This window comes from Xiphophorus couchianus, chromosome 16 (assembly GCF_001444195.1).
Source record: "Xiphophorus couchianus chromosome 16, X_couchianus-1.0, whole genome shotgun sequence".
Lineage (NCBI taxonomy): Eukaryota > Metazoa > Chordata > Actinopteri > Cyprinodontiformes > Poeciliidae > Xiphophorus > Xiphophorus couchianus.
The window spans coordinates 14,188,000-14,202,447 of NC_040243.1; the positions used below are offsets into that span (position 1 = coordinate 14,188,000).

The 14,448-nt window shown below is 37.8% G+C and overlaps 2 protein-coding genes across 3 annotated transcripts in view; one reads left to right on the forward strand and one right to left on the reverse strand.

The window, feature by feature from the left end:
- Positions 1–9,002, forward strand: part of LOC114159928 (cytoplasmic phosphatidylinositol transfer protein 1-like) — a 53,664-nt gene extending 44,662 nt beyond the window's left edge. The window contains exons 5-9 of the mRNA XM_028042201.1: positions 578–649; positions 3,010–3,105; positions 4,532–4,687; positions 5,248–5,311; positions 7,812–9,002. Coding sequence (XP_027898002.1) covers positions 578–649; positions 3,010–3,105; positions 4,532–4,687; positions 5,248–5,311; positions 7,812–8,122 — 699 coding nt within the window. The 3' untranslated portion in view covers positions 8,123–9,002. The remainder of the gene's footprint in view (positions 1–577; positions 650–3,009; positions 3,106–4,531; positions 4,688–5,247; positions 5,312–7,811) is intronic.
- A 282-nt stretch (positions 9,003–9,284) lies between these two features.
- On the reverse strand, positions 9,285–14,140 carry slc25a19 (solute carrier family 25 member 19). 2 transcript variants are annotated; one of them, XM_028042203.1, is made up of 7 exons: positions 14,006–14,140; positions 13,572–13,727; positions 13,133–13,288; positions 12,865–13,035; positions 11,930–12,110; positions 11,231–11,361; positions 9,285–11,144 (listed from the first exon to the last, which is right to left on the reverse strand). In XM_028042203.1, the coding sequence occupies exons 2-7, from the start codon at positions 13,701–13,703 to the stop codon at positions 10,947–10,949; spliced, it is 969 nt and encodes a 322-aa protein (XP_027898004.1). In that variant the 5' UTR covers positions 13,704–13,727; positions 14,006–14,140; the 3' UTR covers positions 9,285–10,946. The 2 variants fall into 2 exon arrangements, with proteins under 2 accessions (XP_027898004.1, XP_027898003.1); XM_028042202.1 differs by having other exon boundaries at positions 14,001–14,140.
- Between the last annotated feature and the right edge of the window lie 308 nt (positions 14,141–14,448).

The following is a 14,448-nucleotide window of genomic DNA, read 5'->3' on the forward strand; positions in this document are numbered from 1 at the left end:
TGTGATACTTTTTTTGAATTCACTTTTTTGTTCCATTATCTATATTTACAATTTCTTCTTCTTCTCACATTGATGCTTATTACAGAATGGCAGATCAGAAAGTTTTTAAATAATATTTTATTAAATAATTTCTTAAATTACACAATTACTGTATCATATTAAACACACAACTGGATATATTCAATGTAAATGACTGTTAGGTTATATTATGAAAACTTTAAACCTATTTCTGTAGTGGTTACTGCTGAAACATTATATCTTAGTCTGATATTGCCAAAGCACATCATCAGAGTTAAATTTGCCCTGGAGTTCAACAAATATTTTTACATTTGTTATGATAGAGGATAATTTGCCTGGCGTCACCCCCAAACAACCAATTCAAATTTAAATGTTATCCAATGAAGGTTTGGTAATCTTTAATAGAGGAAAGTCTCAGACACAGATATCTAAAGTCCCAGGTCATTGTGTTTTATGTGATTATGTCCAAAAAAGATTAATTACTTATTTGCTGATAAAAGACATCATGGTGCAAAACAATGTCTTACCATCTGAGACTTTTTTTTTTTGCTCCCTCCAGTGCTCCTTCCTGCCCAAGTTTTCCATCCACATAGAGAGCAAATATGAGGATAACAAAGGAAACAATGATAATGTAAGTACAGCTCAATATCTCAAGCGCTTTGCGAAGAACTGTGCGCGCATCTCGATTTCTCAATTGGGTTTAGATTGCCGCAGTTTCTATTCCTCTGTTGTCTGTTTTATTGCTTCATTATTTTATCAGACTCCATCTTCACCACCTTCATGCTTCGAGACCTTGCCATCAAATTAAATGAATTGCTATTGTCTGAGGATTACTGAATCATTGTGAGGCATAAAGAGAAAGGAGACTTGGTCTGCTCTATTCATATTCCAGCAGGATTTTCAGATAGTAGAAATTGTTCAGTACTTTTCAAATGAATTGCAAACACATCAATGTTTTATACAAACTTCATGAGTGATGTTGTTGAAAGACTAAAAATTGTTTTAAATCCCACAATCTTAATTCTGCTGGAAAAAAATGTAACCCTTTAGATTTTACTGCAAAAACTGTTTTTGCAGTTTTGAAATTGGAACCTATAAGCAGAATCTACTCAAAATTACTTGTTATTTTACGGTTCCACATCCCAGAATTGAAACTGTATCTGTTTATAGTTGCAGAAAACATTTAATATGAGTGTTAATTGTACAGAAAAAAAACATCCAGTAACTGAAAGCACAAGCTCTTGAAACAAAGAATGCAACTGTCACTCCTAATGTAAAGTTTAATTGAGTCAAAATTGTTTAATCTAGCTTGTCATGTTTTATCATTATACTGTATATCTAAGAAAGAGAAAGGGATTTGTTGCATGTAAACAACAAGCCTTAACTTTGTTCATTAAACAAAACAATCAGTAAGTATGCATTTTGTTGATAAGGAAACCATTAGGACACCCTGCCCCCTAACAGCTAGTAAATATTTAAATTCTACACTCATTTTTCTGTAAAACATTAATTCAAAATTCCAATTATTTGTCTACATTATCTCTTCAAAACTTCATCCTGAACCTTTCTGGTTTTATTAGAACCTAAACAATTCCTCCTTGGTCCCCTCTCATTGGAGTAAAAGAAAATATCTTATCTGTTTATGACTGTAGAAACATCTACTTTAATATCAATAGTGGCGGAAATTTCATAGATCCCATTGTAGGGTTTTTGGAGATTATATTTAGCGTCTTAGAGTCTGCTTCTAGAGTGAATTTTCTTGAACGCTCAGATCTACACTGCTGTCAGTTGTTATTAATATCTTCCACTTGTTGGTTATTCCCCATGCAGTTGAACACCTGTATCTGATTTTAAATTCTTTTGAGACGTCAAAAGCTGCCGTCTTCCCTCTGAAGGCTTCAAAATGAAGAAGCTCAATAGATCTCCTTGTGGTCATTTTCACATCAACTGTCAGGAGTCCACAAAGATAAATGTTTGAGGTTTTAGCAAATGTTTAAACTCAGAATGTTGAGCAGCAATGACAATACTCAAGTGCACTCGACATGGCACATCTGTGTGGGATTTTAGGTATTTTAGGTATGAATAAATGACTGAATTTATTCCTGAACTTTTTTATCTTCATGGTTACATGGTTATATTACTTACATTTTTTTATATTGTGTTAATTAATAATAAATATCCAATTATATGTCCAAATATAACAGCTGATTTGTTTAAAGTGTGTTAAAAATAGAGATTTTAAACTTTTTAATGCCAAATGAATAGTACATAGACAATAATTTTGAAGAACTTCTTTAAGGAAGACATGTTTCATGTCTTCTGCAACATGAAACTGTGTCCTCGCATTTCAGTCTGTAAAGCTTTTCATCACATCTGAACGCATCCTTCTTTGTTTGTGCATGTCCTTCAGAGCCACTTGATGCTTTGATTGGCAAAAAGAACAAGTCGGAGTTACGCAATATTGCCTCATTATGCTTAAGGAAAAAGCAAATGTCTGCAGCTCCCCTCGGTGGCACATGACGAGAGGTGCACCCAAATTCTGCTAGTGTCACAGATGGTCATTATTTCACATTTGAAGCTGACTAGAGCAAATGGGGCAGTAGACTTGTTTAGTGGAGGGGCTTTCTCCTTACGCTCCAGACTTGACGCCTCACTGCCTCCACCATTTGTCCTCTTGCTTCTCTTCTTTCTTTTCCAGTCACCATCATTGTTTTTCAGTAATCTATCCATTCATCTTTCTGATTTTTTTCCCTTTTTGTAGCACCAGTATATGAGACTAAAGGGAGTTTATTCACAGCTTAGTGACACTAAAGTATGAAGCTGTTCAGATAAGACAAGATAATCGTTCTTGTGTTAATTACTAAGATTAAGTCACTGAACATAAGGTTCAACTCACATCTTAAGAAAAACTAGTCACATGACACAATCAACACAGTCCAGTGCTTTGCTTCAACTGCTAACAACAAATGTGTGTGTTTTGCTGTCCCTCAGATCTTTGGAAGTGAGCCCAGAGAGGAGGAAACAGAAGTGTGTTTTGTGGACATTGCCTATGATGAGATCCCTGAGCGCCACTACAAAGAGTCAGAGGTGAGGAAAGAGAGGTTCCTGAATTAAAGACGTGAATCAGTGTTTTTAAAAAAGGGGGTGAAGAAAGATCAAAGGATTCAGAGTAAAATACAAAGACTAGAAATGTAGTGGAGGGATAACAGATGAGATTTTTATTATTCAGTTATTTTGATCACCAACTGGTCCTCTGCCTATCTGAATGATAGAAGAAACACAAGCGAACGTATACAGATGGGGGCAGGTGTATTAACTGCAGTGATTTTACATTTGCTTGCACGTGTGCCAGCCAACCTGCCAACCGGTGTGACGATTATAAGACGAGTTATTAATAACCATAAGGAGTCATGACCCTGTAGCCGTGGAGTTTTATTATTGACACCTTCACTACACACCTCCCACTGGGATGTCTGCTGTTCTGCTTTTACACTTGGAAACTTAGACTACCTCAGAGGTTATGTCCGGAGTTATATACAGATATTGGAAGTTACATGTAAATATTTGATTCAAACACAGATTTAAAAATGAATAATGTCTTTGATTCTTTCTCAAGACAAACACAGCATCATTACTGCCAATTAATTAAAGATGGGAAAAGAAAACAAAGCACTGCAGTGTCTCCCCCCATTAGGCTCCTTCAGCAATTAGCAGCAATTAGCAAACACCTGGTGAAGCTGCACATGTGCTGAGCTCTTTATACAAATACTTCTCAGTGCTGCGCTGGTAAAAACATTGTCAGAGGGTTAATAGAAGAGCGATGTGATCAGTTCTCAAAGGCAGAGTCTTAGAAAGAGCCACAAGCCCAATTTTAAGGTGTTAAATTATGAAGTCAAATTTATTTTAAGTCGTAATTGATAACATGATTGGGCTATAAAATGGATCTTATACCTAATTCTCCCCCTTTAAAGAGTTGAGCATCGTTATTGGGGAAGAATAAGAACTTTAAATGTTTTTCTTCCATACAGATCAAGCATTTACTGGCATTTTCTATTTTTCCTTAACATTCTTCAGTCTTTCTTCAGTGAATCTGATGACACATTTTATGCAAAGAGAAATGCAACAGGCTTCATCCACCTCCTCTACTATGGAACTCCCTGCAGGGACAAAAAGTTTCATCTCCCACCCGCACACATTCTGTCTCAGTCAAACACGTAACCCTCAACACAAATGAGGCCACAACATAATTAGTCCACAGGGGGGAGTGATTAATGTGCATAAAGCTTGTGATGAAGGACTCCGTCTGTGAATCTTGGCTGTTCTCTATATGATTCCTGTAATGAATGCAGGTGTTCCTGTCCTGTAGGGGGGAAGGGAGCGCGTGAAATAGATAAACACGGCCAAACAACATGGCCTACCAATTTGGCTATTTGTGGTACATCTTTTGAGAAATATGACAATAACTTGAGAAGGGTTCATTTTTCTCTACATCAGCTGCCTCGTTCTTTTGCAGGACCTCCGACAGTTTAAGTCAAAGAAGACAGACAGGGGCAATCTGCAGGAAGGATGGATCGACACCCAGGACCCCATCATGTGCTCGTACAAACTGGTTACAGTTAGGTTTGAAGTGTGGGGACTGCAAACACGCGTGGAGCAGTTTGTGCACAAGGTCAGTGTGAAAAACGACCTGTATTGGATTTTGTTTTTTTGCAACCTCTCTTCATTTTTTTCAGACTTTTTGACACTCGCAGATCACTATCAGTGCCCGAGGCCTTCGATTTTCTATCGTGGAAACATATAACACATGGTAGTTAACAAAATCTGCTGTTTTCTTATCACTCTATTTCAGTGTCTGCCCTGGTCACCCCACACTTTTAGACCTCCCAGCAACATTTAATCCTAATATCTGCTCTTTCCCAGAGGCATTTCTCGCAGCTCTTAGCAGCATTTGTCCTTGGGTCAGACTGCTTCCTATTTGGCCCTTGCCTGAGGCTCCCTTTGACACACATAGGTACACACGGTCAGGGCTATTACTCACAGGGTAGCGCTCAGAGTGACTCATATAAATCATTTACTCCTGTGGAGGAAAACAAGCATTAGCAACTTCAACATGTTTTCAGACTCTCACCTTCAGGGTTAAGTTAATATGATTCACATCCGCTCACCTTGAACTGCCTCCCCCTCAGCTTCGGCTGTGATTTCACCTTTTTGTTTGCTGACTTTCTTCAGGTGATACGAGATGTCCTGCTTCTAGGACACAGGCAGGCTTTTGCGTGGGTGGATGAGTGGATTGGTAAGTTTGTTACAGATGGCACCAATAAAAATAAGAATGCTCTGATTAGTTTTTGTCTGTGAGTCGAGCATTTTGGAATTTATAATGAAGCCAAGTTTTGAATTTTTTTTTAATTATTTTAATAAAACTAACAGACTTCATTGGATAAGAACAATGAGGATGAAAACACAACTTTGATAAAACTTTGGACTGACTGTGTAAAATATGTTTTGCAAAAGTATTCATACCGTTTGTAACTGGAAATGAAATTGTTGCACTTTTGTTAATTCTTCTTAGCAAAACGGCTTAAGCTCAGTCAGATTTCTTAGTAAACATCTGTTTTTAGGATTTATCGGAGACTCAACCGGTTTATCCTTTGCCCAAGCTGAGATATTCTAACACTCAAAAATGCTTTCATGTAAATAATCAGAAAGCTTTGATTGTAGTCCTGGCTATTTACCAATGCCCAAATCTTTAGTCTTTTGAAGCCTCTAGCAGGTTTTTTGTCCAGTATTTTCCTGTGTTTAGCTCTACATATCTTTCAAACAACTGTGATCGACTCCTATGTCCCTGCTGAAGAACCCTCCCCTCAGAATGATGCTGCCAGCACCATGTTTCATCATGGGGATGGTTTCATCATGGGGATACACACATTTGGTACACAAATGTGTGTATCCCCATGATACACACATCATGGGGATGTGTGTATCATCCCCATGATGTGGGTACCAAATGTGTGTACACATTTGGTACACACATTTGGTACACATTTGTGTGTACCAAAAGGCTGAATTTTGGTCCCATCTGACCAGAGAAACCTTCTTCCCAAGGTTTGCTGTTTCCCCTAAATGTCTTATGCCGCAAACGGCACATGGGCCTTCTTGGGGCTTCAGAGGTCATATCTATTTTTCCAACACTTCCATGGAGATCATCTTATTAGATTGCAGAACTATTTGTGGTTGTGTCAACAGATTCTCCCACCTGAGCTGCAGTTCCTCCAATGTTACCATGGGACCCCTGGGCTCCTTGTGTTTGTTCATCACTTAAAATCTTGATTAAAAACACTGACTTTTAACAAAGTGTTATAAAAAATGTGAAGGAAATTAAACTTTAGACTTTAGAGCTAATGGGACTATAAATACCCAATTATCAAAACTTGGAGTCCTTTTGCATCCTTCAGCTAGTGTGTTTTTGATCTCACTCTAAGACAATGGAGAGTTTACAATTAAATTTTGACCCTTCTGTGCCATGCAATGATTTTAGCTCCTCTGGTCAAAGTATTTATCCTATAAAGCAACTGTCACCAGATCTGTAAAAGATTTCAAATAAAAATTTAACAGGATATGTTTCCTTGAAATGTATTAATGTTAAACAGTTGCTAGAGTTTGTAGGGTTTTTACAATCATAGTTATAGGAGGTCCTTGGCCTGTGTTGCACTAATACCTCTGTTCAAGATTGTTTTTTGTTTTTTTTTTAATAAAGTTCAAGTTTGTACAGCAAAAAGGCCATAGTACAACCTAATACTTGTACATCTTGTGTAATTTTGTTTTCTTTCTGTAATATAAGGGTTAGTCTTTCCACCTCCTGCTTTGCTGCAACCAAATGCAATGATTGAAATAATGTGTTCTGCCCTTTACAATAGAAACCTTCCTTAAATAATACAGAAGTTTGAGAAAAAGACAACCTTCTTGAAATAAAATTTTACACCTTTTTACATTCACCATTTTCTCATTGTTGCCAGTTAACCTGAGAAAAACTGATTCTAACAGGATAATTGTACCTCAGTTTAGTCTTTATGTTTCACAGAGGCGATTTTTGTGCTGGTTTTGCAGCTCGCCCTTATTTCATAAGTTAAAACCAATTTATTTACTAATTTCAGATCAGATCAAGACTACATTCTGTAATCTCACAGTTTTAATGGAGTTAAAAAATTTTTTTACAATTTTTACATCACCTCCTTAGCTTAGCTAAGATTGTAGACTATAGTATCTATTACTACACTTCTGCTGATGACAAGCAACTCTATATTTTTGACGTCGCATAACCACAGCATGCCCATGATAAAAATGCCTGGATGGGACAGTCAACATTGTTTTTAGGCCCATAAATGTATGATTAGAGATTAGACAAATTAGATCTATTGGTACCTAGAAAAAGCACCTAGAATGCTAGAAACTAAACTAAGTTTAGTCAACCACATACTGTACAGTAAACCACCCTGTTATTCTCCTACAACATTCATTTCAAAACAGCAAAACTGGTAATTTTTCTAAATAGGTTATACCCGTCTACCATTACATCGTTATTGGAAAAAGGTTTCCAACAAAGTTTCACTTAAAACAAAGTACCCAGATATGCACAATGTCAATTTTGCAAACCAGAATACAGACGTTCAAATGACAAAATCCCAGGCCTTTTCGGTATTTAAAGCTTTCAGGGTGTCATATTGCATAGTTTTCTCTGGGCCTGAATTTGGGTGGACATTGTCACACTGTTTGTGTTCATTTCTCTATTCCATCAGACATGACCATGGAGGAGGTGAGGGAGTATGAGCGTGCCACGCAGGAAGCTACTAATCTGAAAATTGGGACCTTTCCTCCAACCATCTCTATCTCAGAGACCCCTCTGGCGTCCAGCACCCGCAGCGGCCCCAACAGCGCCCCGACCACTCCCCTTTCCACCGAAGCTCCGGACTTCCTGTCTGTGCCCAAGGAGCGACCCAGAAAAAAGTCCGCTCCAGAGACCTTGACCCTGCCCGATCCAGGCCGCAGGGATTCACTCTTCAAGCTGCCAAGTTTTTTCTCCTGGAACTCCAGTCCACAACCCGAATGAGAACTGAGCCTTGCTGTCGACCTGCGGATCAGTAGAGGATGCTTGCTTTGCACATCCAACATTGCTCCCCCCTGCTCCTGGCCAGTTTAAGTGATGGAGGCTTTTCACAGTTCTGGTCATCCTTGACCCCTCAGTTGTGTTCCTGGTTTTACAGCAAAGTCAGCAGCTCCCACACTGCCTTTACAGGTAGACAGTCTGCCCTCTCCCAAAGCCTCTGAGGTGCAAAAGCAAAGTTTGTTCAGCAAAGAACACTACAAAGAATCTCAGTCATTTCTTGGTTTTAGCAGAACATCCATCCCAGACATCCAAGCTCAGGGTGTCTTGATTTACAATTTCATTCAGCACAAAATTAGATTTTTGCTTTTTCACCTTCAAACATCTGGATCTTTGTCAGCCAGAGGTTGTTGTTCATTCTTTGTATTTATGTAGTGAAAGAGGTTTTGACGGATTGTGTTGCATAATGTGACAGTTAAATATAAAGAGTTTTACACTCAAGTGTACAATAATCGAGTAAGCGTGTATATACAGCATGAACATGATTTAATCAACACAATGTCAGCACTTAAAAAGATTTAAACTCCAGTGATGAAGCTGCTATTATTTCTGTTGTGTACATTACAGACTGTTTTGTCTGTATGTGTTTATATTATCTCTGCCATATTACTGTCTCCTGGTGGTATAACTTGACATTAAGCTGCTTTTAAAATATTTGTCAATTGATCGTTATGTCTTTTTGATGTCATACTTGATGTGTTTTACCCAAGGTTTTATCGAGTGATCTTGTGGTGTTCAGTTGCTATATTCATTTTGTTCATTTTCAAGTAAAGTTTTGTATGCAGTAAGTCAAATTAAATTATATTCGAAGCTACTAGAGTCATAACTGTGGAGTCTTTATTAATATAATTGAATACCTTAGAGCAAATATGTTTATGTCCTTCAAATTTTTAATATTTTCATCATTACAGTGATAAACTTTATCAAGATTATATAAGATCAGTGAAAAGTAATTGTGCAGAAGAAAAATTTAACATTTCTATATTAAGAGAGCATGAATTTTAATCCTTATCATGTACAAGTGGTATATGTTTACAGTTTGTTTGAATAGAAACACTTGTTAAAACAATGTTTCTCTTCAACAGACCAAAAGTAACTCAACAAAAAATAACAGTGTGGTTGTACATTTTATTGACAAAGAAATGAAGACCATATAAACACATGAAACACAAGCATTAATGAAGCAAATGGTCAGTAAGTTTAACTCAAGGTGAGACATTTAAACAAGTTATAAACTTTAAGGTTCCATTTGGTTTTACCCACTAAATAAAGTGAATATCAAAATAAATATCATGTGTCCAAGAATATACAAGGTAACAGCCGTAAAACTGAGCAGAAAATGTGCAAAGTTCAGTTTAAACTTTCACTATGATGTTTATCTGCCAAGACAAATCCACCACATTTGATAAATCCCTTTAATTGTGTTCTGGTGTACTTTCAATCTGTCGTTTTCAAGTGCAGACATCTCTCTGAACCATTTTGAGCAGAGAACAGAAACACCCATAAGACGAAAGGATAAAACAGGATCCAGAACAAGTGTGACATAGTGATACGATACAAAACAAAAAGAAGAACTAGGACCAGAGTCTGAGAAGCAAGCAGAGCAGCAGCATTTATTTAGTGGAGAGGAAATCCAATGTTAAGAAATCGTTCTCTTAATTAATGAGAATTTCTCGTTAGTTCACAATAACGTTCTAAATTTCATGGAGCATAAATATGATGAGACTGAAGATGGTAAAGGATCAGTGATCCTCTTGGTCCGTTTCAAGGACCATGAGGTTTTTCAGTCTAAATTGTGTGCCCTCTCTAGGAGGCCACACAATTCACACAAATCAAACCATCAAGAAAGGCTTGATGGTTTAAGGCCGATAACAAGCACTTAATGCATTTGGACAGCCAACATGGCCATCAAAGTGGATAAGTGGTGGCATCAGAAGAGACTCACTGAAAGTGGCAAGTGAGGGTTACCAGACAGAAAGTGCCTTGCACACACACTTTAGCCCCCATTTGATAGGGACTGAGTCATATTCTAGGCTTACATAAGACAGTATTTTGCAGTTTCCTGATATGAGAGACATCTGAGATGCCAGATAATTGCTGAAGATTAACTAGCCTCACATATACCGTCAAACCTAATCAATGGCTGAAGATGCACACTGATGTGTGTAGCAGCCAGTCACTGGATCTGGTGAACGGTGCTCACTGTTTGGCCGATCGACACATTTTTTGACTCATATTTCCTTCTGCTGTCCATTCTGGACAAGCTAGGTCCCTGCAGAATTACCAATTGCTGGTCAGCATGTGTGAAAAAACGACTTAACTTTCTACCTAGTCTTTGGTCAGTAATTGAATTTTCAGGAAAAGACGTTCATGACCAACTTTACCTGATTTGATTAGTCGACCTAGTGGACCTAGAGAGGTTTCAGCTGCTTTGTCGCTGATATGGCTTGAAAACTGTTTTGTCGCCACCAGATGACAATCTATCAATAGAATTTTATTATTTAACACTGAAACAAAATTGACATTGTCGTGCGCAAGATTCAAGCAAGATACAAACACCTCAACAAAAATATAATGCTTACAAAATAAAAGTAAATGATACAGCAACATATAATTTCATGTAGTCATTTATCCACGTAACATTTGTAAACACCATAGAAACCCAAATAAACCAGTTTCCCAGCTGAGTGACGTGTTCAGTGCAACAAGGCATTAGTGCGTTTATAATGTGCGTGATTGCCTCATTTCCTATGTTGTTTTTCTTTATGCATCATCTCTCCTTTTGGCCTTCCTGTTTCTCCCTAATGTTGCACAAGACGTTGAGGAAGAACTCATACCAGAAGAAGGTGAAGCCTGTGGACAGAGCGGCCTTCAGAAGACTGGGAGAGAGGCCTTTGAAGCAGCCTCGGATACCTTCCTCTTTGACTATTTGAACCGCACAGTCTATCAGGCCTGTGTAGGACCGCACCTGTACGGCAGAAACAGACAATAATACCGACATATGAGGTGAAGGTCATTTGCCTCAACGCTTTTGGTTCATCACCGGGAGCCTACCTGTCCAAAGTGAGCGCGGGCTTTCTCAAAGCCCCCCACCTGCAGCCTCTTTTTGAACAAATCAAAGGGGTATGTGAGGGATTTACTGATTATTCCTGCTCCACTGCCACAGATCAGGCTACTCATGTTTCCTGTATAGGAAAGGACACACAAAAATGGTCTGCATGTGTGTGCAGAGCTAAAAAGCTATAAATAACATGGCTTAGTAGAGTCTGACATTGGTTTCTGAAAGGGGTTGCTCAGTAATGATTATATGAAATTACACACGGGTTGTGATTTTGATGCCAGACCTTAGAAATTATAAAGAAAAATAAGATTCAGAATTCACCTGAAAAAAACAACAACTCTAAATTCAAATGTAGTTTGATTAAATTTGAGGAGGTCATCAAAATACAGCAAAGGTAAGCAGTTACTACACTCACTTACTGTTCCCTGTTTTGTCTATCAGTACCTGTTCATCTCAGTAAAGTAGAAAATCACATATAATTTGTTACTCAATAAATTTATTGAGAGGTTTTTATCACTGAAAAAAATCTGAAATACTAAATGTTAGAATGAGCTAGCTGTATGATAAGAATGTTTCTTCCTTACAGAAAGACTTTTTTTTTCTTCTCAAAAATTTCCTCAGCACTTAAATACTTTTATTGATCTAAAATCTTAGTGGTTTTTCTCAGGCCAACAAACCACGTCTTTACTGACCTCCTGAGCCTCTGGATTTAGGTGGAGGAGCCAACAGCTGCTTAAAGACATTGTAGAAGAAGAACTGCAGCCCAGCATAAGGAAACACTGCAACCAGGGTAGGAGACAGGCCGCGGTAAAACGCCACTGGTCCCTCAGAGCGCCACATTGTGGACACGGCATACCGCAAGTTACTGTAAACCTGGGGAGACAGAAAAGGGATTTGAATTGTAGTCTTCTAATGCAACGTCTAGTTCGAATTTCCTAAACACCTGACCAAAATGAGCTAAAATGAGCACAGACTAAATAACAAAGGAGAAGCTAACTGATGACTAAACATTATTATTAAACTTTTACTTCTTTCCTTGTTTACCAGTTTAGTTTTTCGTCCAGATAGTGATCTGAAGATAAGTAAAATAGAAAAAGGATAATCTCATCAAAAAGAGCTTAAAGTAGCTCCTTCTGTTCTTCTATATTAGTAAAAAGAAGCCATATTGGCAAACTGTTGCATTTAAAGCTATAATGTACTTTTTCCTATGAATATGTCCATTCCTAACTTCAATATATACTGCAATATTTAACAAAACCAAAACACAGCTCCACAAACAGTTTGGAACAACTGTCAAGTATGGTGGTGGAGGAGTAAAAATATGGGCTCATTATGTAGCTACAAGACCTGCAGTCAATAATTAACTCCACTATGTGAGGGCATGCAACTGAGTGGTATGTCTGGGAAGAAGCTAGCTAATAATATGATACTCTGACACCCACAGATGTGTTAAGGACCATATGTTATTTTAGTATGACACTTAGTATTTTTTTTAACTAAATGAGTGTGAATCTAACTTTAGCCATTAATATCATGCATTACATAACCACTCCTCTAAAAGATACGCTGATTAAATCAAAAATGTTATTAGCTGACAGCTGCAGCAAAAAGTAGAGTAATGTTCTACCTTGGGTTCTCCCTGAGCTGCGAAGCGTGTTCTCAGTGTGTCCAGAGGCTGACAGGCCACCGTAGCAGAGCAGGCTGCCAAGCCGCCACAGAAAAAATGAACTCCTGAAGTCTGGCTGTCGTATGGCGTCGACTTGTGAGCCATCTTGGTCAGAAACTCAAAACTGACAAACTGCAAGTGACAAAGGCACGACCAGTTAATATTTTTTGTCCTGGAAAATGTTTATCTCATTAGTGTTGACACACAGTTCCACATTTGTAATATTTACCTGGACGGCCCCAAAGCACATAGAGAGGAGCTGCGCTGGAATGTGACCTTTCCAGAAAGCAGTGAGACCCTCCTCAGAGTAAATACTTCGGGATGCCTGAAATATTCCCCAATATTTTCCTTCGGGCTTTCGTGAAGACACACGCTCGATCTGCAGCTGAGGGGACAGAAGCTGCTGATCAGCATGTGATGTACACTACATGATTAGATTTTCTCAAACTAAATTAGATGACGATGATGATGCACATATTTCAGATCCTTGACATAATTCCACTGTGGAAGAAAAACAATAGACTCATCATGATCACAATCCCATGTGAATACAGCTTTAATATGATTTAATCGAAATTTCAACTGGCTGCATCTTTAACATTCCTCCTATGCCACCACCTGGTGCAGCAGTCATATTACACAAACAAGAAGTAGATTGAAATTATTACCTGAAAACGGATTTTAATAACATCAAATGGGCTGATAAGTGCTCTGGTAACCATCCCACCAGCTGAACCAGCCAGGGCTGCCTCCTCTGGGGCAGGAGATCCACTCTTAGCCTTGGGATCATATCCCACCATGTCTATACAACCCTCTTATCAACACTGGGGAGAGGCAAAAAAAAAAAAAAAAAAAAAATATATATATATATATATATATATATATATATTTAATTTGGGCACAGTTTTGTTCAATCTATAATCTGACGTAATTTTGTTGTGCAAAAGATTAATAGTAACAATCTCATTTAAAATTTTACAATACAAAAATCATCGACAACATGTGGAGAGCAAAGAGGGGAAACTTGGGTCGAGCTAAGTTAGGCTAACAACACAGCAGCTGTTCAGGTTTCAAACAGAGAGGCGTACAGGTTTTACCTTACACTGAAAATCCTTCATTAATGTAACAGCAGACACACAGCACCGCAAATTCAAAACGAAAAGACAACAGTTGCATTCAGGTAACTACAAACTATTCATGGCGCTTCCGTTTAGTAAAACAGCGCATGCGCCATATTTCAAAGATGAAATATAACGACAAGATGATGTTCGCTCGTACTGAAACAAACGGCCGTCTCTGCATTTCAGGTTTTCAGATATAACAAAACAACCTATTTCAGGCTTGGTTTCGTGGTTTATTTTTGATGGAAGAAACAGTAACCATGGATAAGTATTATTATAATTATTATTATTAAATATTTATGTTTACTTCACAGGTACCAGTCTTGAAAAATGATTCATTTATTAAATAAAAATAAATAAAACTAAAATTTCTTTGAGTTTAATTTTTTTTTACAATACAGTTTTTAATTTAGATTTTTAACAT

What these genes read in the sequence shown, in the direction of transcription:
- slc25a19 (XM_028042203.1), bottom strand. Translation starts at nt 13,703, where the DNA reads ATGGTGGGATATGATCCCAAGGCTAAGAGTGGATCTCCTGCCCCAGAG. An exon ending in TTATTAAAATCCGTTTTCAG is followed by an intron (nt 13,289 to 13,571) that starts GTAATAATTTCA and finishes CTGTCCCCTCAG; the next exon opens with CTGCAGATCGAGCGTGTGTC. An exon ending in TGTGCTTTGGGGCCGTCCAG is followed by an intron (nt 13,036 to 13,132) that starts GTAAATATTACA and finishes TGTCACTTGCAG; the next exon opens with TTTGTCAGTTTTGAGTTTCT.